At 37.7% G+C, this 26,408-nt stretch overlaps 1 protein-coding gene across 3 annotated transcripts in view; it reads left to right on the top strand.

The window, feature by feature from the left end:
- scaper (S-phase cyclin A-associated protein in the ER) overlaps positions 1 to 26,408 on the top strand; it is a 283,244-nt gene that overhangs the window by 91,199 nt on the left and 165,637 nt on the right. For all 3 annotated transcript variants that reach the window (XM_048520699.2, XM_048520701.2, XM_048520702.2), the window contains 2 exons: positions 335 to 442; positions 13,440 to 13,576. In XM_048520699.2, the coding sequence (XP_048376656.2) occupies positions 335 to 442; positions 13,440 to 13,576 (245 nt within the window). The remainder of the gene's footprint in view (positions 1 to 334; positions 443 to 13,439; positions 13,577 to 26,408) is intronic.

The following is a 26,408-nucleotide window of genomic DNA, read 5'->3' as shown; positions in this document are numbered from 1 at the left end:
GAGCAAACTCACATCCAGTACTTGTATGTTTCTAGAGCGAGAAAATTGGTTTTGTAGTCTGAATGCAGATGGCTTGTGAATTGATTGCTAACAAAAGTAATGAGGCTGTTGCTTCAAAGGATTTCATTTGGTTTCTAGAAGTTCGAACAGGTTTCTCTACACTATGCAAAATAAAAGTCTTATTGATGTAGGAATTGAATTTTTTAAACATATAATTGTTTAGCTGGTGTGCAGTTCTGTGCTGATTGTTTGTCCTTGTGCAGATCCTACCAATATTAACTAATATTGGAAGCTTGGAGAAATTACTTAGAAAATATCACTTTCTGTTCCAAAGATCACCTCTGAGGTCTATCTGTTCAGCCACATAAAAGGGAGAAAACATCAACAAGCTGTACGGGAGAATAGCAGCATTCAAGGACGGGAACTGTCAGATGAAGAAGTGGTAAGTTTCATGAAAATGCAATTTGATAAAACATTTGTTCAGTCTAAAAATGGTATGTAATTCATTTCTAACCTGCAGAGCATTCTAACTTGATTTCTGCCAATTATACCTTCTTTAATATCTTGTGCTGTGAGATTTGGTGCATAGACTTGACTTGTTAATTTATAACTAAAATAATTTTTGGGTACTTTTGACAATTATGAAAATGTTCCTGCTCAGGATTGTTTTATAATTTTATTATCCTCTCCATCCTTTCTATGGATCCCCAGAATAATGAACCATTTGCGCTGAGAGCATGATTGTGATTTGCTTCCAGTTTCTATTATTACGATCTGGCACGAAGCAGATGACAGTTTCTCCAAGAGCGACTTGGCTCCTACTGCTTACCTCAACTACATTTTCTTACACCCTGCTGCTTGTAAGGGCTTCATTCCATTTTCCCATTTGTTATGCTGATGCTAATTCTCATTGGCTCTTTGGACATTACTCATGACCAAGACTCATGCTTCTTTCAATCTAGTCTGTTGTATTCATTGCTCACAGCTCACAGTGCTCTACATTGGAAAATTCAAATGCAGGCTGCCTGCCTTGTACAAGATTGCAGTTCAATTTGCAAGCATGACTCCAAAGTAACAGCCCTTTTCCATTTTGTCATGGCTCACTGGTGTAGTGTGCTGTAGATCAAGCTCTGATTTTCCTGAAGTCATCACAACGTTAAAGATTGTATCAAAATATGCAAAATCCCCAAATTTACCTGCCTTTAGCCGACAACACAGACCATGTTTCTGTACTTACCAAGAATTACTGTTTATGACAACTGAATAGTTTTTATCTGTGGGTAAACAACTATGAACTGTCAATATATAACTCTACTAGTTAAAACTCAAATGCCCTTATAAACTTTCTCCTGCACACAGAGAGGCATAAAAGCATTGATGTTATTGGTGGAGAGAAAAATTGGGAGGGCAGTTCAGTTGTATTTGCAACAGGGCGATGATCCTTTTTGCTTACCAGGATTTTCTCATCTTCAATCTCACTTCAGATACTTTCACTTCCTTGCAGGAGGCACAGAGCAACTGGTTCACAAATGATAAAGTCTTTGACTTATTGGTTAAAAGCAACAACATGCAGGAATAGTGATGGACAATAAGCTGGCTTTCTTCAGGCTTGGGGTAATTTTCAATGCAGACAGAAATACCGCATACTCTTTCGGAGGTCCAAAAGCATCTGGCCATATCGTTCACTCTCATAAACTGCCCAGCTAACTGAGAGCCAATCACGTAGTTGTCAGCAAGCAGAAGGATTTCGTCATCATTGATCTGTGGCGTGGTGATCAGTCAATCAGCTACCTGCTTCTGGCTGAATTTTATTCTGTATACACCACCTGATGTTGGCCTGTCTGCAGTAACCTTCCTTCCCTGTTGGATCAAGCAGCAGTATAAACAACACTCACAATATTTCCCTTTCAAACAGTCCATTTCTTAATTCAGTCTACAATCAAAAATACCAAAAATAAAAAGTTTCAGTCTTCACAGTTTTAGTACATCACCTTTCGTACTGCAGTGATCCAGTGAAGCACAACACAAGCTGAGAAACATAGTCAATTTATAGCCTCTGGATGCAGCATTGAGTTCAACAACTTCGCATTATGAATTCTGTACCCATTTAGTTAACCTCCTCTCCCATGTTTGATTTTCTTAGCTTTGCTTTCAGAAGCTCAGCATTCTGCAGTTAACACTCTGGACCTGCCTCCCCTCTCTCAAACCATTACTGCTTCTTTGTCTTTTGTACTGTGTTCACTAATCTCTGCTACTTGACCTTCCCCAACCTTCCTTTCTGTTCACTTGCTTCTCTCCACCTTTCAGTACAGTGTAAAACCTTTTGCTTTTCCACCTTGCTCTTCAGTTCTGAAGAGTCAAATTGAACTCAAAGCAGTGACTCTCCTTCCCTGTCCACAGATGCTGCCGGACCTGCTGAGTTTCATCACATTCTAGTTTATTTGAGATTTCCAGCATCTGCAGTATTTACTTTCAATTTTCCCTCTGTTTCCTTCTTGTTTTCTGAGAAAACTGAGTTGCACAATCTGAGGCAGATTCTCCACTTTGAATACATTCAGTGATCTATGTTCAAGTAGTGTACAAAAGTTTATTCCCTTCGGCTTCTGTGCATATTGTTGAGTGCAAGTTCTGACACAAACTAGTACAATAAAGTTTGAGAATGTAATTTTAAGCAAATATTCATGCTAGATTTTTGTATAGTCACTGGCCTACTTTGCAACTGAGACAGGGTTAACAAAAATAAACAATTTTAATTAGTGTCTACTATCTGTGAGTAATTCAATTATAAACAATCGAACACGACTTTTTTAAAAACCTTAAGAGCTATTTCTTATTATATTGAGGCACAATGGTCAGCTTCTTAACATTTTTTTAAAAAATGCAAAAGCTTGTAAAATGTGGCTATTAGTGATCTAGCTCCTACAAGACACTGTTTAATTTTAAGAGCCTCATCAAAGGCCTTTAAAGTGGGGGAAAATAGCTGAAACTTGAATCATGAATAATTTGATGTGGGAGAGTTCTTTTTTGGGTTGGACCAATGTAGAACAATAATGTTAAATTATTCCAAAACTTTATAGAACCTTAAAATGTCATTTATGCTTAAATTTCTACAGTACTTTCTGCTTGTTTGACTGATGTTAAGTACATTGTGCTGAAAAGAAACAATGCATTCAAGTAGAAATTCCTGATATATAGGCAGTCTTAGTTATTGTACAGCAGTGTGGTACAATACCACAGGAACTGGCTAAACTCATTTTAATTATTTCTGTTCCCACTGTGGCATTTCTGGTTAAAAGTTTATGCAGTAACGTTCATTGAACATATTAAGCTGAAGCTCAGGTTTAAGTTGTCATACTGTGGAACAGCCCTAGGCTGTGTAAGCTGATAAATGTCAAACTTGCACAAATATATTCAAAGATCAACTCTTCAAAGTATTTTAAGGATTTATACAGTGCTACAAAAAAGAATAATTGATTGTGGGGATTCTCCCACACCACTCAAATATCTCACCATCGCATTTCAGAAAATGTAGCATCTGAGAGGGTGATGCAAACTATTTAAGAAAATGGCAACTTCAAACTAATAAATGCTTTTTCCATTTAATGAGATTTGTTGCAAATATTAATTGGTAATTTTCCCCCCATTTGACTGTAATGTGCTAAAATAGGATTGTCTCTTTATGTTCTACTCTTTCCAGTATTCTAAGTGATGTGTCAGGATCAAAAGAAAGAGGTGTATTGAGTGATTTTTTTTTTACTGTCCCTGTTTCCAGTCTGTAGCAGGAGCTGATTTTTAATTTTTATTTTCATAATTTTCCCCTTTAAAAGTTGAATGACAGTCTGTTTGCCTACATCCTGTTTGGAAGTCGAATTAAAAAAGGCCCACAGCAATTTCTTTACGGTTTAAGAAAGAAAGAAATCAGGAAGGAAGAGAGAGAAAGTACAATTATTTAAAACCAAAAATATCAGAATTCATTGTGAATTTGCAAATCTGTGATGTCACTGTCTGTTTGAGGTTCTTTGAGTTGGCTGTGTAGAACAGTCTCTTTCAGAGGAACTTGGACATTCTCAAATTGCTGATGAAAATGCACTGATTGTATTTTAAAAGTTGGTATACTTTGCAGTCAAAACAAGGGTTAAATTTAAGAAAATAGACATTTTTGAGAAATCAGAGACATGTGCTTAGCCTGAGTCTGGAGCGACTTACACTTTTGGTATTACAAGCAGACTAATGAAAGTGTCAAAAGTGTACACCTGAAGCTGATTTAAATAATCCAGCAGTTGACGTGACAAGGGTTTCCAGGTGGGGAGATAATATCTTTGAGATGGTTTTGATTTCCTTCTTCAGAAACCATTGTATTTTGAGGAGGTAACTATGGAATAATTTGCACTAGATGAATCCATAAAGGATTCAGTGGTGACCTTAGTTTCACTGGCTGTGATAGACATCTGGTCTACTGGCTCTTTGAATTAACTCGGCTGGAATATTTATATAGTACCAGGAATATTGCATTCCAGGAAGATGATCGAAGCGTTTGTCCTTTGATTACTGCGGGTCAGAACTTTCCAGAAATTGTGGTCAACAGGCATCATGTAATCAATGGCATCCACGTTGTCAGTCTAACAAAGTGTCCATTTTTAAGAAAATCTAAATGAGAGAATGTAGTTTTAAAAAATACAAACTAGAATCTCTCGCTTCATACCTTGTAGGCATTACAAATATCATTAAATCTGAATCACTTTGTTCGAATGGACTAATTCCACTCATTACATTAGAACTCAAATGCTTCAGTTTTCAAATGCAGTGCCTACTGGAGCTGAATCATCCTGACCAGGCGAGTGATATTAAGTGCCCCTTGAACTCTGACCACCATTCAGCTGGATTGTGGCTGATCTTTGTGCTTTGACCTCCATCTACCTGCCTTGTTTCTTAACGTGTAATACTTCATCTTATCAGGAGAGCTAGGTAGTTGGACAGGGCTGAGCTGACCAAAACAAAAGGTATGGAACAAACAACAAATGAATGCCAAGAGAGCAAAAATATTTCAAAGAGACAACTAATGAATTTAGTAGGATGTTGCTTTGTTTATTGATGTGTGCATTGTTAAATAATCTGAGTCATGGTGACAATAGAAACATTTTAATTGTCATCAGAACGAGGAGTGAGAGAGAGAAAAATTTAGGCAGGGCTTCTGCTTGCATGGCACCTAAGGGGAAAATGTTTGCATACCAACATGTGTGAACTCGTGTGTAGATGTGTGCGTTTTAGGTGAGCTCTATGAAATCATTCCTACGAAAGCTGTGCACTGAAACTCGGTGAGTGAAAACTCCAGGCAAAAAATTTAGACAGTGGTGACTGGAAATTGGGGGCATTTAATTATTTCTGATATTCATCTATAAAAAGTTAACACCAACAGAATAAGTCATCATCTTAATGCACCTATATATCTCTGTCTGAATAACACATAACTGACCTAATTAAATTAATGACCATCTTTTACTTTTGTGGTTCATAATATATAATTGGACAATTTAGCTGAAATAAAATGAGTTATATCCAATGTTATGCTGACCGTGTCTATATGTGTGTGTGTGTGTGTGTGTGTGTGTGTGTATATCTATTATATATATATATATAAGATGTATATTCATTTGCCCACTTAACTGCAAAAGTTAATCATTGCCTGAAGTGCTTTGAGATGTGCCATGATAAGGTATGATATGAAGTCAAGATTTTTAAAATTTATTCATCATTACAGAGTATAATTTTTAACTCCTCATAAACTAACCTCTCTATATAATTAAAATTGCTAAATAAGGAGTTTTAAAGGTTTTGTTTGAAAATGTAAATTATTACATATCACGTAACATAGGATTGGTTATGATAGAATTGCAGAATTTTTATGATATAGACGGAAGACATTTGGCCCATCGTGTCTGCACAACAGTTGCCTCCCACTCATGCTAATATTGATTTTGCTTCTTTTACTAATCATGTTAAATCTGTGCCTTCATTTTTGATGCTTTCTAGAGTCTGAACAGTTTCTTCCTATCTATTCTGTCAAGACTGCGATGATGTTTGAATACCACCAGCAAACTTCCTTTCGGCCTTATTTTCTTTAAAGGATAAGCAGTCATAGTTTGTCCAATCTACCTTTGTTACTGATATTCCTCATTGACAGAACCATTCTCATAAATCTGTTTGCACTCTGTCTAATGCATCATGTCCTTACTAAGTTACAGTGCTTAGAGCTGGACACAATATGTGAGCCAAGGCCGAACCATTTTATGCAAGTTCAACACAGTGTTCTTGCTGTTGTACTCTGTGCCCCTGTTAGAGTTCTGGTATGCTATATTGACTGCACTCTCAACATGCCCTGCTGTACACAATGGTTTAAGCACATGCATACTGGCATCCCTCTGCTCTTGCATCTACTTTAGATTTGTTCACTTTCTATTGTATTGCCTTTCCATGTTCTTCCTTCCAAAATGAATCACTTCACTTCCTTTGCTTTGAATTGCAACTGGAACTTGCCCATGGCTTGTCTATGATGTTTTCAAGTTCACCACTATCCGCCCGACAGTTTAATTTTGCATCATTCATGTTCTCCATGTAGATGTTGTAAACTTGACCATTTTACTTAGTATCAGAATGTTTTTAAAAATTGAAAGTCTCAACAGTATTACAAAATGTATTGTAATTTCCTTGAAATTTAAAACTGTAACATGGAGTCTCTTCATTTGCTTGTGTGCGGGTGGCTTATACATAAATTGTGGACTTTTTTATTTGCATTAGTTATTTATAGAGATCAAGTTGTCACATTACTACTGTTGTGTAGCAGATGTCTCGAGGCAAACCCGACATGCTGCAGATCTAAACTATTTGAGATCTTTATTGCTGTTGAAAAAATGCTTTGAGGCTTGGGGTGGGATTTTTGTTTGAAAGGTTTCTTATTTTGCAGTGACTTTTAGCTTTATTGTATTAGCACTTGGTGCTATACTCCACCACCCCCTAGCAGAGTTATTAACTTAGGAAATTGTTCCTAACCTTTTTCCTGACCTTCCAATGGGCAAACATGTCATCATTAACTTGCATAACTAATGTTTCCCAAATATGGAAGTAGTTATAATTGTGGCCCAAATTGAATAATGAATAATGAAATTTTATTCAATCTCAACCTCTTCACAAGAAATCCAAGAATCTGTCTTAAGGATGTTTATAGTCCAAGGCAGCTTCCTGAAGCATTTCTGCAAAAGCACTTCTGATTGCCATGGAAGTGTGCCAGTTTATATTGTGGTAAATTCCACAGCAATATAGTGACATGAAAACAAAAATGCATGGAACTTAGTACAGATGTTGTAGTTTTAAAGTTGTGATTTTGTCGTTGGCCAGCATGTACCCCAATACCTGAGAAAGATCATATGGATCAGTGAAGTTTTCCATCCATTGCTTGGGTAGATGATTTGTGAGTCTACTGAACATTTCCATGTTGACAGCCATTGCTGGGAGGACCAAATTACTTTGAGATGCTTGAATTAACCCTGATGATCTGCAGGAAAGTGTGGCAACATTCTTTTTTTAAAAAAAGACATTATTCATAAACTGAGGCAAAAGATTATTGATTCAAACATAACTGCAGAGTTTGAGTGCAAAATCTTGAATGGTACTGGAGAGCAGTAATGTGGAAAAAACAAAAACATAAATTGCTGGAAAAACTCAGCAGGTCTAGCAGCATCGGTGAAGAGAAAGCAGACGCCAATTTTGAATAAGGGTCACTGGACCCAAAATGTTAACTCTGCTTTCTCTCCCTAGATGCTGCCAGAGCTGCTGAGTTGTTCCAGCATTTTTCGTTTTCATTTCTGATTTCCAGAGTAGTTCTTTGTATTTTTTTCCCCCAGTACTGAGGAAGTGCTGCCATGTCAGATGTGCTATATTTTGGATGAATGGTTTTCAGATGGATGGTGCATTTCTCTTTCACGTACAGACAGTCTCATTCATCGTCTCTATTAGTTTTAATTATCAAATACCTTTTTTATTGTCATATTGTATAAAACACGCTGGTAGAGATCATTTAGTGCCTCAAACAATAATAAATTCTAAGTTTCAAGGCATAAAACTGACATAGTTCATCTCCTGCAAAATTAAAAAATAAGGGATGAAGATTATCCATGTTTTAAATGGACTGAATTTATGATTGCACGATCTAAAATTCAAGCTGCTAGCATAATGGAATTTCTTTGAATAAGCCAAAGAAAAACTCCTGTCAATTCCTTAATTGCACCAGACTCCCCTTCCATGAAGTTTTTTGTTCCCCATTGGTGTGTTATATGTGATTACAGTTCTGTACAAATGAAGAGATGTGTTAGGAATAGAAGTAGGCCGTTCAGCAATTGGGTTTACTCCACTGTTTAATTCGTTCATGACTAGTGTATATCTAAATTTCTCCTACCTTTGCTGTCTGTCGTTTGATATTCTTGCTGAATAAAAATTTGCGATAAAAGCAAAAACTGGATGCTGGAAATATAAGTTAAAATAATGCTGAGGAAACTTCATTGGACATGGAGTTTGGGGTCCTAGATGACTCCGCTTTCTGAATATTAACCCTATTTTTCTCTCTACAAATGCTATCAAACCTGCTGCATTACTTCAACACTTTCTGCTTTTTATTTAACATTTTAATGTTTCTTGTAGGTAATTTAAAATATATTTTAAATTGTCAGAACTAAGTTGGTTTTTAACTTGGTGCTGAGTGAAGTAGTTTAATGGAGTTATTTCACATTAGTTAAAAGCCAAAGCTGCAAGTTTGGACATAATGCGGTTTAATCTGTTTTAATGTGATAATCCAGTACTTTGATCTCCACCTTTGAGATATGATGCTCATTGTCTGAAATGAGGTATCGTTACTTCATTGTTTTCATAATGAATTCTTTGGGATGAATTCTGGTATTTGTCCAAGCTGCGTAACCTGAAAGTTGAGAACTCTGAGAAATGCCTGCAATCATGTAGCACTGGTTTGGTATTGCAGACGATATGAGGATCATTCACTTCAGCTCACTCTCGTGCGCTCTCCCCCTCGTGCGCGCTCTCTCACACCTGCCTTCTGTCCCTCTCACTTGCACTCACCCTTCTCCCTGTATCCCTGTTATCATCAGCTCTTTGCTATATCATCATCAACTGTTGAATGACAAATGACTGTAGTTATTGGATTTTTGATAGTGTATGGATCATGTAATAAAGGACAGATTTATAATCAGAAACTAAGCATTGGAACAAGTAACCAGGACACGGTCTTATGTCCTTATTCATAGCTGCACCCATCCTGCTGATTTGATGGACAGCTTGTAATTGTTGTACAGTGATAGTGGAACAGCTGGCTGACTTGTCATTTTATATTCAAAGCTTTTTTACTGATGGGTGTCGATTTCGGAGACAGGGATTAGGTTTGTTTTGTTCAGTTATCACTTTAGACAGGAGCAGCACTGAGTGAATAGATTACATCAGTGATAACTCTTTGAATCTTGTTCCACAGCTGCAGGTGGATAGGATGGTTGCGTTTTATCTCCCCAGTCTGACGCTGCAGCAGGCAGATGTAACATGTTTGTTTCTTTCGTGGTGCTGTACATGATGGAACGCTAGAATTGGACCATTTTTGATGCTTTGGGTTTATTAACATATGTGCTTTTAAAACAGCGAATTTAGTTCTTTCAGTTACCGTAAGCAAAATGAATTTAACCCGGAAAATGAGCAATCAAGAAACAAAATTACTTTTAGATCGGTATAAATAACTAAGGTTGGCTGTATCATCACACGTCAATTTATGGACAATTAGTGAATTGTATGATTGTATAAAATTATTATACAGATTTTTAATCTTCATAATATGGAGGCTATTGGACAGATCTTAGTAAAAGTACAGGATTTTGCTCACAAGTTTGAAGGATCCATAATTTCAGCATTAAGCAAGTGCCACAGATCGCTGATAAATTTTTGACAGATTAATAAAAATGTTCATTAAAATTTAGAAGGACTTCCCCAATGGCTTACCAAATGAATGCACTGTCCAATCTGGATCCCAGTTGTAGAGACCAGGCGGATCTTCAGTTGGATTCCTGGCATTATTTATATTGGCCAAACTTTGTTGGAGGAGTGCTGTGACTCTGCATTCATATATCAGTGCTCCAAGGTGAGGAGGGGGAACCCAGCTAAGGTTGCCCCTCATGCTCGTAATGCAATTTAGGCATCAGATAAGGATGGAATCATTGTAGCTCCATGGAATTGTAGTAGACTCTCAGCATTTTAGGTGCATTTCTGGAAGAATAACACTGGCTCTTCTAAACACAAGTTAGAAAATAAGTAAACCAAAAGGAAGAACAACAATGTTTTTCAAAACTTGTAAACATTTTTAAACTAATAGAACTTGTTGAATTTCATTTTTGTCTTCTCCCATTGCCAGTAAAATTATGACTTGGGTTTCAGGATCTCTTACTTCTGTGTTTTTATGAATCTTACAGTCGTGACTGGATTCTTTTTTAAACAGTTAATGAGGTAATTGTGCAGTACATTCAGTGCTTAGAACATGTGTTATTTTTCCTTTAGGCCTATTTTCATAGCGCTGAGGAGTAGCAGCCACGATAGGTGTATAACAAAATAACGTATTAATGCATTTTCTTATTTTACTTTGACTACTTTTTTTCCATCTGTTCTGCACTAAATCATTCTGCTGTAGGCTTCCTAAAATCTCATTTTACATTTCGTAGTATCCTATCAAACAATTCTCATAAATGCAATAAGTCAAACCCTGCTAGTCGAACAAAAAATATTGCCTCTCCATTTAATGCCTGCCAATTTATTTGGCAAATTTCAGAGTTCTAATTATTGTGAGTCTGTAAAAAACTGTGACCCTTTGTGTGAGGGTGAGAGAAACTATTAAACACTGAATTTATGCCATGCAATTTTGTTACTTTACGGAGTATTCTTGCAAAATCAGCACAGTCTTGACAATTGTAATGCCAGCAGATGCAGCTTCCAGTGAAATGACAAATGTTTGTGTGCTAGCTTAGATTCACATCTCAACATTTGCATAACTAGTTGGTGAGATACTGTATGCCCAATAAGGTGTATTAATTTGCAACTCTGTACTTAAGGAATAGAGGGAAATTAGTGGTTGGAATAGCTCCATTAAAATGTTGTGATCATTTCTCTCCTGGCTGACAATCCTCTATGTCAATCTTTCACGTTTCATCGCTGTGGGACGATAGTGAACCGAGTCTGAATGATTTGCACAGGGCTGAGAGCAATCAGACATGAGCGAATCAGCATGCAAATGTCACTTAACTTAGTGTGGCAATGATAAGTGTCCAGTTGTAAGTGAACAACAAATGGTGCAGAGCATAGTTAGATTAAGGAAATGTGAGTGGGCGGTGGGGTGGATGAATAAAGAATCATTGTGTACATGAAAGACAGAACTGTGCTATAGTGCAAATCAATTAGGCAACCATTTTAGATGTTTATTGAGCAGAAATTATGTTTGTGTGGTTTGACTTGTAGACTTTTCTGTAAACGGCTGAGATGGAATATATTTGTAATGTGGGGGGGCTGGATTTTCTTAAATATAATCTCTGAAATATATTCACCTAAGCAGCATCTACGGTCTTTTGCAATTATTAGTTTAAATAGGTATGTAAAGGTAGCTCCAGTAGGTTTCTGTCTCAGTTATGGATGTGGTCTAGAACATGCATATATATCAATGTTCACTATATTGTGGACCTTGATTTGGTTCTAGAGAGGTGTTGAAAGGTAGTGTCAAGAAGCTAACGATGATCAATGTACCAACTAATATAGGCCACTCTAATGTTCATCTTAGCAACTGATGTGACCGCAACTTGCAGTTTTATAGTGCCATTAACAGGACATTGTGGTTCATTGGAGTGATTATCAAAGCATGGTGGAGGAACTCAATTAAAGACCAGTGATGACAGTAAAACTGTAGCAGTAAAACCCTGCACCTAGTGACAGACACCTGAAGACAGATAAATATATACATTAAAATGTAAAGCTGTTGGAATGCAGCAGTAGTATTCCAACCTTTGAGCCAGGAGTCCTGTGTTCAAGTCCCACCGGCTCCTGAGGTGTATGACAATATCTCTGAATGGTTGATTCAAAAATAAGTTGAAACGTGGGAATGAGGACCTGTTCTGGTGCAGTGGCAATGTCCCCACCTGTGGACCAGGAGACCTAAGTTAAAGTCCCAACTGCTTCTGAGATGTGTAACAATATCTTTGAACAGGTGGATTAGTTTTTTAAAAAAATGTAGGAATATGAATTAAATGAGAATGGGCTTTGTCTGATTTGCCAGCATCACCTAAGAGTTGATTTTATTCTGCGTAGCCCTGTGATACATAATGGGTTCAGTCATTTTCGATCAGGGGCCCTTCCTATGCCACATCTTCAAGCAAAAGTAAGAAATGTAGTACCCTCTCTTTTTACCCCTTTCCCCTTCACCATCCAATTTTCGATTCAAATTACAGTACTTGCACCTCACAATGTGGTCCCTATTCATTAGGGAGACCAAATGCAGGTTGAGTAACTGCCTTGTGCAGACATGACCCCAAACTTCCAGTGCTTGTCATTTTAATTGTCTATGTTGCTGTCCCATTGAAATCTCAGCATGCTGCAGTATTCCATTTAAATACACTTTCGGCTTCAGGAACAGTATCTCATCTTTCAGATAGAGACTTTAAAGCATTCTTAACACAACATTGACTTCAGCAATTTCAGATTGTGAACTTTGTTTCCCCCTCTTCCCCAAAGAATCTTTTTGTTCCTTTTTTTGCATGTCTCACTTCTTCTCATTTTTGTTTTCAGATAACAGCCTACCTCTATGCACATCTTTTGTTTGTTTCTCTTGCTCCACTGCAACTTCTTTTGTCTTCATAAGACTGAAGGCTTTTGTTTCTCATGTCTTCCAACCAATACAGCCTTTCCTTTCCCTTTAATAAAAACCGAAAGAACCGCAGATGCTCTAAATCAGGCACAGAAACAAAAGTTACTAGAAGCTAGAAATCAGAGTTAACGTTTCGGGTCCAGTGACCTTCCTCAGAACAGGCCACCGGACCAGAAACGTTAACTTCAATTTTTTTTTCTTCATAGATGCTGCCAGACTTGCTGAGTCTCCTTTGCCCTTGTCCCTCTTGCCGTATCCTTTGCTCAAATCTATATGCATTTCTTTCTATTTCTGATGAAAGATCATTGACCTGAAGATCTGTCTCCACACATGCTATCTGACTTGCTGAGTATTTTTGTGTTATGAGTTTCTTACAGTCTCTGCAAAAGAGCAAAGCATGAAGGATTTGTCCAGAGCTGTGCATAATGCAACTTTGAGTTCCACTGAAAGTCAAAATTTACCTCAGCAAATGATTATTTTTTCTATTTTCCATCAGGAACATCTATCCTGCAAGAAGTATATTACAGATGTTGTGACTGAGACCTGTGTGCACCCTGAGACATCAAAGGATGCAGAAGAGAAGCAGAAAGTCAGGAAGAAGGCCAAGAAACTTCGAGCGCGCATGAACTCCAGGTAATGTTAGTCATGCAATCAATTTGACTTTTCATCCTTAAAAAGAAACGTAAGAGGCTAGTTTTCTCTGTATGCCAAGTTATTTGTTTCATAGATTATCTTAAAAATACACTGATGAGCCTAATTTATAGCCACTTTCTGTGATTAGAAAAGAAAACTCAAAATCGATCTGGAGCCCTTGCTTTCACCTATTAAGAGCTTTTTTCATAATTGGCTGCTAGCACCTAGCCAAAACTATAGTTGCTTCCAGCAAGCATTTGTATGTTTAAGTATGTGTAAACCATGCCTATTTTTCTTCCCAGTTATTGATTTTTAAATGAAGTATCAAGGAAAATCAATAGTAATCAACAAATAGAAGGCAATATGCAGGAGTGTCAAATCCTAGGTCTAGGGTTTAATTAATTTTGTTGGCTGTCACAACATGGTGAAAAAGTTGGAAATGCTCTGAAATATAAAGTGAGTTGTCAAACCTGTAGTTTGTCATAGGGTTGGAAAGTGACATTTGCGGATCAGAGTTGTATGCAGTGTGTTGTTTTATTGTTAGCTGCCACCATCCCCCTTCTCTTATAGATATGGTGTCATCTGCTGTAGTTATTTTTGGTTTGAAATATCACAGTTACAAATGGATTTATATTCTGTTACCCATAGACTGGCAGAAGCAGATCCTCAGTATGAAGTGGTAAATGAATTTGCGAGTGAATAGTATCACATGCACCATGCTTAAACCCTGTCAATTTCTTTTTGTGTTGACTCGTTTGGAATTGTATATCACCGCCATTCTTGTGTGTTTGGGCATTGACAAATAAAACTTGGCTTACAAGCTGCCTTGTTAGCAGGCACACTTAACATATTGTGTTCTATTCAGTATTCAGTGCCCTACTTGTTTTCTCAATCTGTTTTAGATTTGCTTTCTTGTCCCTATCAAGTGTTTCTCTGCATCATTCTGGCTGTGAAAATAAGCAGGCAGGTGATCTGTTCCCAGGCACAAGTGCTGCTGCCTTTACCATTGATCCAGATGGCTGGAGGTGAGGTGAATGGTCATAGGTTCTTCAATTTTTTTCCTGTGGTTTGAAGTCTATTTGATAGCACAGATGATCACAGAATAGTTTATTTGGTGAATCATATTGGAATGAAATTGATTTAATTTTTTTGCAGTATTATGCAAAGCCATTTTTTAAACAAAGTAGATTTTCAGCAATAAAAGTCAGTATAACGTAACTATCAAGAACAGCATCAGAAAGATTCTACACAACAACACACTGCAGCAACACAGAACTACGCCAAGAGGAAGAAGAATACTTCTTCCAAGTGTTCAAGCATAATGGATGTCAGAAGATGCCTACAAGAGCATCAGAAAGATTCTACACGCTCTGACGCACTCATCACATTATCCTGCATCAGGAACACTTCGGAACACGCAAGATTCCTGTGACCACTGTGCGTCAGAGTGTCACCCAAGCCCAATTCAACCCTACAACAACTGCTCACCCGAACTAAAGACCCACTCCCCGCCATGGACAGGATGAATATCATCTACAAAATCCCCTGCAGAAACTGCGAGAAACACTACATCGGACAAATAGGAAGGAAACTAACAACAAGAGTACATGAACACCAACTGGCTACAAAAACACACAACCGATACTCACTTATCTCAATCCACATGGACAAGGAAAACCACGATTTCGACTGGGATAACACCAAGATCCTGGGACAGACGTGAGAATTCCTGGAAGCATGGCACTCCATGAAGCATGCTATTAATAAACACATTGAACTCAACCGCATATACATTCCGCTAGGAAGGAAAACCGGGAGTGAGGTAGTCCATCTCAACAGACCTCAGAATTTAAAAAGCAGGCAGGAAAACACACCAACGTTTCGTCGGCAGGATGTTACCAAGCATGGTAATGAAACGTCTGCAAAAACATCAACCAGCTCGGCGAGCCAACCAACCTCAACAGTAACTATTAAAGGTAAACAGAGTAGAAAATCCAATGTAGGCTTTAAATAAATGTAGTGTCCTGTGAAAACTGTTGTATAAATTGCAGTACTAGATCAGTCATGATCTTATATTGTAATTGGAATTACAATAAAAAATCCCAGGAGGGTTATGTTGGAGTAAAAAAGTTTCACCTTGCATATTGGACTTTGTGAGAGCTCATGTGCTTCAAAGTAAGTACTTGAGACTGTCTGATGAACAGAAATTTGGACTACTGTGTCAAAAGCCTCATATGGAGCTAGCGTTAAATTGGCAGCCATCCACAGAAGCAAGACAATGGCTGATGTGGCAAAAGTATCACATTGGTACAGTAACAATTGATTTTCTGAGATGGGAATTCTATCACACCTTGTTAGAGTTCACAAAAAAAAAGAGCAGGAGTAGACCATGTGGTCCTTCCAAGTGTGTTCTTCCATTCACTTAAAAAATGTCCAATATTCTCCTTCAACTGTACCTTTCTGCGTTATCCCAAATTCCCTTAAATCCCTTAGTATTCAAAAATCTCTTGGTGTTATCTTGAATATACTTGATGACTGACCATGCACTGGCCCCTGGAGAAGATCATTCAAAAGATTCACAACTGTAGACGGATTTGGGAATACTGGAAGCTGCCACTGGTAACGCAAATTGGAAAGTGTTCAATTTTTCAGCATCTTATTGAGGAAGCTTACCAAAACAGAAAATTAAATGCAAGTACATTATTACTATTATCTCAGTTTGTTGAGCTGTTGCATCTGAATCAGAAGAATTTTTTCAAGTAGGACTTGAGTATCTATTTAAGACCTACATTTCAGTGTAGGACCGAGCAAGTGCTGCCTTGTTTTGAATCAAACTCCGTTTACATTATCCTGACCAAGTGGACATTTAAAAAAAAATCCAGAGGCATCAACCAAAAATGATTTTCTGACCTATATTCCGAACCTCAAAATCAGGTTAACTAGTTATATGTTTATTTGCTTTTGTGTATATTTTTGTGTGCAAAATTGCTGTAGCTTGTTTACATAACCAATAGTAACTGCATTTCTAAAGGACTTCATTGGACTAAAAGGCTTTGGGAAAATCCAAGATGTGATAGACACTGTATAAGAAGTTACAGTTTGTTTTAAACTGAATTTCAGTTTACTTTTTAACCTCTGAACAGGTGCTTTTGCCAGACAGAATCTTAACCAAAGTATCATCTTATTGCACATCCAAGTAACGCTAATAGTTTCACACAAATCCAGCTTGCAGCGAAGAAATATTTGTGTTTTATAGCTTTTCGTTATTCCTTTATGTAGTTTGTTTCTCTATCAAGACAAATGTTTGAGGCCTTCTAATTGTAAATCATTTTCCATTATTCACCATGGGGCATTCTCTCTAGAGTTCATACTGTGTGGATTTTAAGAGATTTTTCTGGCAATGTACATGGAGAATTCATTCATTAATATGTGATCTGCCCAAAGGCAGCTCCTTGGTTCATTGTCTGATAATGCTTCAGCCTGAGTCATGTTTTGTTTTTGTTTTGTAATTTGGCACTGCTTTTCATTCTGAGGCACTAGGTAAGAAGGCAAGATCTAAATCTACCTCAGCCAAAGCAGGGATTATGTTGGGATTAATCTAAATTGCGAACTAGCTAATCGCTCTTACTGCTTCTCCCTACACACCCATCACCAGTCCACGCACCCCCTACAGCATATTTTAATCAGATTGATAATATTGCAACTGCTGAAAGATTACTGCCCAGAAAGAAAAATATGCAATCCAAAATGCATGTGGAATTCTGTATGTCAGAAACTCAACATCGAAACATTGCTTTTAAGCTGCTCAACCTGAAAAGCCTAGCACGCACCAGGAGGACAGTTGTTTTGTATGGCAGTTCATCAAAAATATTTTGCTTAAACTTGTCATATCAATGCAATGTCTAGTGATAGCGAAGTGTCTCAATATAGCACTGATCCGTACATGTCAAAAAGCGGCAGGTTGGAATTCCATTTTGTGCTATTAGTTGATTTCACTTTGAGGCCTCTGAGCTGTGGAGGGAAGAATCAGCTCCCTAATGAATGTCCAGTGAACCATTCTCAGCTGTAGATGAAACTCCACAACTCTCCAGTGATAACAGTAAGTCAGGAGCTGGAAGGAAGAAAGAAACTTTATAAAAATACAATTGCCAATGAGTTGATACCAAATAACTGGAGCTGTGGGTTGACAAGTCTCTGGGTCCAGATGCACTTCACCCTAGTATCTTAAAAGTAGTGGGTCATGAGTTAGTTACAGGTGGCTCAAGGAAGTTTATTTCATTGACACCTGGAATGAGTAGGTTGAACAGACTGGACATGTTTGCATTGGAGTTTACAAGAATGAGGGATAATTTTGATGGCATAGAAGATGCTGAATGACTTTGACAAGGTGGAAGTGCAAAGGATGTTTCTTCTTGTGGGTGAGTCAGACAAGGGACAGTATTTTAAAATTAGAGGTTGCCCTTTCAGGACAGTAACGAGGAGAATATTTTTTCTGAGGATTGTGCAACTTTGGAACTCTTTGCCTCGGATGACAGTGGAAGCTGGGCGATTGAATTTCTTTTTAGGCAGAGTTAGATTCTTGTTTGGCAAAGAATTGGAGCTTATCTGAAATGGTTAGGAAAGTAGAATTCAAAACACAAACAGATCAGTCCTGCTCTTGTTGAATGGTGTGGCAGGCCTGAGTCGTCCACTTCTACTCCAATTTCATAAGTTTGTATGGCTTGATAAGCTGACATGTTCATTTTAGTGACAGCACTGACCCATTCTGGAATACATCTGTGCACAATGTTAGATGAAATCATGATTAGGCTTGACTGTGATACCTACCACATTCAAATAGCCTGCTAGCTGTTAGTAAGCTTGCATGTTAGGGTTGGATACTTGGAGGAAAAATGAGTGCCTTAACTATGCTTGGCAATGCCCATTTGAAATAATCAACACTCTTACAGATGAAATTTGTAGATGTATTTTTTTTTCTAAGAAGCACTTCTGTAACAACCAATGTATTCTTATAATGAATGCATTCCTTGTCCTGTTTCATCTTCCTCTTTTTAAACAGCCACTTTACTTTTAAAAAACCATTTTCTGTGTCAATATCCCTTTAAGTGGCGAGTTTCATCAGCTAGCTGGTTAATATATTTACCAAATAGAAAAGTGTTTGATAAAAGAATTTTTCAATTATTGTGAAATCAGACGTACTTACCTAAAATAATTTGATGTAGAAGAATTGCATATAACCTTTCTGTGAGGATAAAACCTCCGTTGCCATTTCTATGCTAATATTAAAATTAGCTCAGCACAGCAGGCAGAGATCAGATACGACTCATTGATGGCTTGTTTTATGTGCTTTTTGGTGTTTACATTAGTTTATGAAAAATGCAGGTCATTTTGACCCCTTGCTCCTAAAACCAGGAGACCAGCAAAAGATTTAGAGGGTCATGCCTTGACCTTCAGTCCTGCAGGAACTATCTCATGGCTCAGCAAATGAAAAAAAGCATGCCATAGATTTTTCTTATGAGATTAGGTTTGTCTTTAGAGCTGAACTTGAGCTCCTTCATTAACTGACACCTTTTGTAAACGATTGAGTGAATAAATGCATCCACTGTGAATAAACCTTGAGTGCATCAGCTGTTTGCAGGAAAAAGCCTGCAAACCATTATGTATGTGGCTGGTACAGACTGTTTGAGCAGGAACAGGATACGTATCCATATATATTTTTGAAGTACAGTTTTCCTGCCCCCCCCCCCCCCCCTAAAATAATATTCTCTGGTTATGTCAAACAAGAATGAGGGCATATAATCTGCCTGAGTGTTGTAATTTTGGTGTGTGTAACAGAAATAATCCTTATCCTTCTAAACAAAAACTTAAATAAGAGATAACAAGGTGTAGAGCTGGATGAACACAACAGCCAAGCAGCATCAGAGGAGCAGGAAAGCTGACATTTCGGGTCTGGGCCCAAACAAAAACTTAACATTTGTGCATTATATATCTCTGATACTATAGCCAAGATTCAAAACGCCATCCCCTTATCCACTTAGCAAGTCTCCTAAAATCTGTTCACCTTTCCATTGCTTCCTCCTTCTTAACTTCTTTATGCCTTCTTTTTCTGTCTTCACCTGTTTAAGGGGCTTGATACATTTTCATTATGTATGGAGCAGTTTAATCAATCTAAATTGTTAGGGGTTGCTGCCATTCTCTTATTTGTGCAACAGTGCATAACATCTAACACTGTAGCAAAATTCACTGAAGAAAACATAGCTGCCATGCAAAAGGCTGAATGTGCTGTTCTGAATATACACATTGCAATTGTTCAATGTAGTTGAAGGCAATAAGTAATGTTTAGTTGAACGTTTGCAGGTTTACTTTCCTCAGTTATAGAGTTAAATTTAGTTGAAATCGTAAAACCTGGACTTGACAAAGTTCAAATTTCATCTCTTGTATTCAGCATCTTTGATATTTGTTTCACTGGATGCCTTTACATTTCCATTCAAGTTGCTATTGGCGAGAACAGTACCAATATTTTTGGATCTTTTTAAAGGCTTCCAGTGAAATCTCAAACTGGAAAATGAAAATAAAGACGAAGACATTTTGTGAATTTAGAAATTGACCTTTTCATGTCATCAACCCTTGGCTAAAAAGAAGCAACTAGCTTCTGACTCATCCTGCTTTTCACCTGATCCTTAATTTGAGAATGGCGTTGGCTTATGGTTACGGATTTCTGTATGAGTCTTCTCGTGACTGATCAGCAACATTCCCTCCTAAGTTGTGTGGTAATATAGCTATTCAAGGTTTTGCACACACCAATCAGGATGCTGATGTATTGACTGTGACTTTGATTCAGAAAGAAATTGCCTGCTTGAACCTTGAAGGTCTGTACAGCGGCTGGAAAAGTTATAGACTGATTTTTGACATTCATGTTTGGGCACATGGATCTACTGATCAGCCAGGATCTTGTCCAGCGACCCCCACCCCCCCGGCCCCATTGAACGGGGTATAATTGTGGATGTTAAGTGAGTTTAGGATCAAGCATTGCTGCACCGGCCTGTCAAATTGAATTGCCTGTTAAGTCACTGTGAAGATTCACACCTATATAAGAAAGGGTCGAATAGTCTTCCATGGAATGTCAATACTCCTGAATACCTCTAGGAGAGGCAGCAAGGTAACCCAGTGGTTAGCACTCCTGCATCACAGTGCCAGGGACCCAGATTCAATTCCAGCATCAGGCAACTATTTGTGTGGAGTTTGCATGACCTCACCATTTCTGATTTGCTGTGGGTACTCTAGTTTTCTTCCGCAGTCCAAAGATGTGCAGGCGGATTGGCCGTGCTAAATTGCCCATGGTGTCCAGGGATGTGCAGACTGAGTGGGGAAATCAGGGTTACAGGGATAGAGTAGAGGGGTAGGTCTGGTGTGATGCTGTTCATAGGGGCGTTGTGGACTTGATGGACTCAATGGCCTGTTTCCATGCTGTAAGGATTCTGTGATCATCTGTGATCAGAGGAGAAGTTAAAGCTGGATTAACTATAGATTGAACCCTTAAACTGTCATAATGTTTTTATGTATTACTCAATCCAAAATATTTTTAAAGTTATTTTTCTTAACACTTGTGAAAAGAGAACTACGTAAGTTACTTGTCTCGGGGGGAACCAATGTTTATGATTCACTGCTGTTGAATACTGATGAACCAACTAATCTGACTTGAGCAGAAGTGTCATACTATTCCTGGACAAAAGTGAATGGCATTGTCACTCTGAATATAATTATATCTGGATTTGACAGCAAGTGAATCTTAAAATATTGTTTAAAAAAAATCTCCTTTTCAGTCTAATTTCTAATTACTGTGCATGTTGATGGCTCCTTTATCTGGCTGTGGCTATTACATGAGACACTGTGGTCGGCTAGGTTGACAGTGTCTGGGGATGATTCAGAAATAAAGTTGCTCTTTGAACTATTCCTTTCAAAATGAAGAACATATCAAAACTAATTTGCTAAAATATTATAAAGGCAGCTGCATGAAGCAGCTCATTGGAAATAACTAGAACTATGTTGTGCTTGTACTGGATCTGGGGCAAGACTGCATGAATCCATTAAACATTCAACTACCTTTTTAACCATTAACTGTTGACCCTCGCATGTTCTATACAGTGCATTTAATCTGGAAAAAATATGTAATTTGAATACAGTGTAATAAACTTGCCAATGGAAATATGCAGGAAATATTCAGGATATGATCTCATGTTAATGCTCCCATTACTGGTCTATAATCAAATGTCAAGAAATGGGTTACAGCAGCTGGTTAATTTTGATCATATAACTTTAAAAATGAATTTCAAAAGTTCCCTTCAGAAAGTACCTTCAATTTGGAACTTCTCACCAGCTAAGATCACCCATCATATTTCAGGTACAACAAACAAAAGACCTGTCAGAATGTTAGTATGCACAGTATGATTATCAACTACCTATAAGGCAGTTGTTTAAAAGAAAAAGTTACATAGTTGCTTTGTATTGTATTCAGTTTGTGCCACTGGGCCAGTGTTGTCTTGCTTGCAAGCAGATCCAATGGCTGCTTTGCTGGCAGACTGAGACCTCTGCTTTTTAAAGGATAGCCAAGCACCTTTTGTGGATATTCTGTTCATGCTTTTCTTTGGGAGGTGGGGCATAAATGAAGGGACAAGTCATGATGAATTGAACGTTATCAACTCTGCTTGGCAGCTTTGTGATCTCACTGACCGCTAATATTTATAACCAGAAACCATTTAGCCAGAGCTGTTTGAAGAGTAATATATTGCCTAGCAATTGCAGCCAGTTTAACCCCTGTCTTTATAAAGCTGTCAGTGTCTGAGACTGCAATATCTGAACTCAGATATAAACTGATGAAGCCTGTGCATAGAACAAAAGGAAGAGAAAAAATTGCAAGGGTACAAAATTGAGGAGAAGCCCAACATGTATGGATATACAGTTTCTGTGCTAAAAGTTATATTTTAGTTCTTAATACTTTGTTGAATTAATAATCTATAATGATGACTTGTTTTAACAATGATAAAGTAAAATATTGTTCCAGTGCAAGTTGTTAACTCAATAATGTTTTGTTAAGAGTCATTTTCCCAAGATATTATCATGTTGTAACAGTGTGATGGAAGCCAAGCTTGTGGTTGCAGTTCTTTGCATGTTGAGCTCCTGTTTAAACACTTAGTAAAACAGTGACCAATTAGAAACCAGGCATTTCCACTGTAAGAACAGAACACAGTTGTGATAGAAGTCTCTGTCTTTAATTTGTTTAGTTTGATGTAGCTAGGATTAAAACTGTTCATTTTTATTGATCACAGAAACCAGCTGATAGATTCCTTCAGATTGCTGACGTAATATGTGTAGGTTGACTATAAAGTAATTTCTGACTTAGCTTTTGTGTGAATATAGTCTGGTTAATATGAAAAGCAATTGCATGATTTTTCCCCCACTGCTATTTAAAATGTGAGAAGTATTAAAGTTGTGGTTGCCTGACTGCTGAAAGGTAATTGTTTTAGTCACAACCATTTATATCATAATACCAGAAATGTATATTGTTCTGTTTTCATTTTAATCAAACCATTGAATTCCATTCATGCCGTCCCATTTTAATCAGAAAAATCTTTCATGTGGCACCAGAAACAATGATAAGCTTTACAAACCAATCCTTACAAACCAAACCTATTAACTGGAAGAACTTCACTTTCATCCTTTTAATAAGTTAACCCACTTTGATAATGTGGCTGATATCTTGTTTTTATCTTCACTTTACTCTTCAAATCTTACTTTTAAATGAATCCAGAGATCAACTTTGATCCTCATGCAGCCATTTAACGATGGTGTTTTTATAGGTTGCAAGAAAATATGGTGAATATCCTGTATGTTCTCCAATGAGTAGTTTTCTACTGTAGGTTCAACCCAGACCACACTAACCCAACCACAACAGAGAGTACATTTGCTTCTGAGAACTGTCGTCCAGCTATTAAAGGTGTTGAGAGACAGCTTGAAATGTAACACTACTTTCGAAAGCAACTGCAGATCTGTTGGTTCTGTGATTTAATTGGTTTTTCGTTAAACTCTGCAAATACCAATTTCTTAAAGTTTTTGCTTTCTTGGCTGGCGAAAAGGAATGAAATAGCACCAGAGTTTAATTCCAAGATATCCCATAGGCTACCTAAGTACTGGTGGTGTCCCTGTGACAAGTGGAGCAACAAATTAACCAGGCCAAAGGATATGAAGGAGAGTCTGGTCATTTTATGAATGCGACAAACTACTTACTATTAATCAAGCTGAAAAGAATATTATTGGAAGGGTAATCTGAGGAGGACGTATGGGATGGATTAAGGCAGGATTTTTATGTGTAATGTCTATGTGAAGAACAATTCAGAATATCCCATTCACTTTAACGAAAGCTTTTAGTCCTGCAATACTATGGTGCCAAATATACCATGGATAGACCTAGCGGTCTGTATTTTGAGTTGTTGCAACAGCAGAGGTTCATGATCATTGGGAAATTAAGAAAGTAATGATGGAAAATAATGTCTCCATCCCCCCACCCATTTTGAATGCTGACAGAAGGGAAAGAAAGATCTGTCTTCTATTGCATATTATCGTATCTCTCAAATATCCTAAAATACTTAACATATGATGAGTAGCTCGGAACTGCCAGTTTACTTGTGCAGAGGAAAGTCTCAGGATTTTGGCAGAAAATTGATCCTTTAAATAATGCCACAGGATCTAAAATGTCTTTCAGAAATTATGTTAAATATTTTTATCCTAAGGACTGCTACTGCTAGAGAGTAGTAACCCTCCATATTAAATTGAAATGTCATCTTAGATTGTGCTGTTAGTTTTCAAGTGAAAACAGTCTTCTGCTTGGAAGCATGAGTACCCAATGAACCCAACCTGATGTTCACTAACAGTAATCATCTGAATAAAAACTGAAAGAGCTGCGGATGCTGGAAACCAGAAACAAAAGCAGAAATTGCTGGAAAAGCTCAGCAGGTCTGCCAGCATCTGGGAAGAGAAATCGGAGTTAACACTCCGGGTCCAGTGACCCTTCCTCACAACTGAGGTTCAGTTCTGAGGAAGGGTCACTAGACCAGGAACTGTGACTGATTCCTGTCCAGAGATTCTGTCAGACCTGCTAAGCCTGTCCAGCAATTTCTGCTTTTGTCTATAATCATCTGAATATTATTTAAACAGAAATATAACAATGTGCAATGATTTGAATGTGGCCACCTGTCTAGTCATTGTGAATTATGTCATCAGCCTGCACTTTTCTTTAGACTAACAAAGGAAGGCTGGAGAAAATGGTTGTTTGAAATAAATTTGTGATTACATGACATTGTGTACTGGGCACCAATCAGTACTGTAAAGTGTGAATGATACTATGAATTACAGGGTAATGATTCAATCTTAGGGTTCAGATTATGTCATAAACAGCAGGGGAGAAACATGAGTGGCTTGTTATCCCTCTGATATTGTATTAAGTTTACTCAAGTTACTTAATATAGTCACACATTCTCTAGGGCTTGATGTTGAAAATCATAATCAGTGCTGTAATAGAATCACTGTGGTATTGGCATTTTTTATTTCAGAATTCAGTTGCTTTGGTTGGCAGTGTTTTGATGAGCTAAATATCAACATAGAAGCATAAAAGAAACATTAAAAATCTGTAGTGATGAGAACTGGATACAAGTGTACAAACAGAGGCTGCATAAGAGGAAATTTGCTAAGGGATAAAAGTAAGGTTGCTGTAGTCCTTCCTGACCGACGACTGTGCTTTCATTAAAGAGAGACAACTGGTGGTAGTTTAACTTGAGGGTCATCATGCCGCGGGTGAGGAGAAAGGTTGAGAAGGAGGGTCTTTCATGCTAGACTTAGCTGGTGTTTGGAATTGATCCCATGCTATTGGCATCATTCTGCATTGTAAACCAGCTGTCCAGCCAACTGAACTAACCGACCTAAGATTGGAGTGCCCAACACAGGAATCTAAAATAGTATGTAGCTTATATGAAGCAGCTGCACCTGTCATAGTGAGAATACGGAAAGTAGTGTCTGTTACAGACATTTCTCCAACATCAAAGTTTGTGACCAAAATGCAACTTTTGTATAACTGATCTTGCATCTGCACAATGCTTTATGTTCAGATTATGATACAATGCACATAATAAATAGGATAAACTCAAAGCACAGCGTTGGAAAACTGCTACTGCTGGATGTTTGTCAGCATGAATGTTCCACAATTATATACTTCTGTTTTTTTTTCTTCCAGTTCCCAGTGTCCCCCCACCCCTCCCACAAAGCCACCACCACCTGATTGCTATTTTCTGTAAATTCTGAAAAGACAGTTATATACTGTTTCTTGAATCTTGACCATGGATCTGTGCCATGGACTTCACGTTCTCATATGTCTTTATTCTGAATTAATGAGATGAACTGTATGCACTTGATGATACAATGTCTCCCAGCCTGCAGTTAAATTCAGCCTGGTGACAGGGTCATGGTCTCGCAGGGTCATAAGAAGGGCGTGATCCTTCTGTCGCCTTATTAAAAAGAGCTGTTCAACCTGACGCTGGTCATTAGCTTTATGACATACTGCCACGTTTTTCACTGTGATGCTCAGTTTGCCCCCTGTTTTTCACTGATCAATACTGTAAAGTGTGAATGATCCATGGAGGATACTTGGAATGAATTACAGGGTAATGATTCAATCCTAGGGTTCAGATTATGTCATAAACAGCAGGGGAAAAACACGATGGCTGGTTCTCCCTCTGATATCGTATTAAATTCATTTAAGTTACTTAATATAGTTACATATTCT

Source organism: Stegostoma tigrinum, chromosome 36, assembly GCF_030684315.1.
Source record: "Stegostoma tigrinum isolate sSteTig4 chromosome 36, sSteTig4.hap1, whole genome shotgun sequence".
Classification (NCBI taxonomy): Eukaryota; Metazoa; Chordata; class Chondrichthyes; order Orectolobiformes; family Stegostomatidae; genus Stegostoma; species Stegostoma tigrinum.
This window is presented reverse-complemented; position numbering and strand designations above follow the sequence as displayed.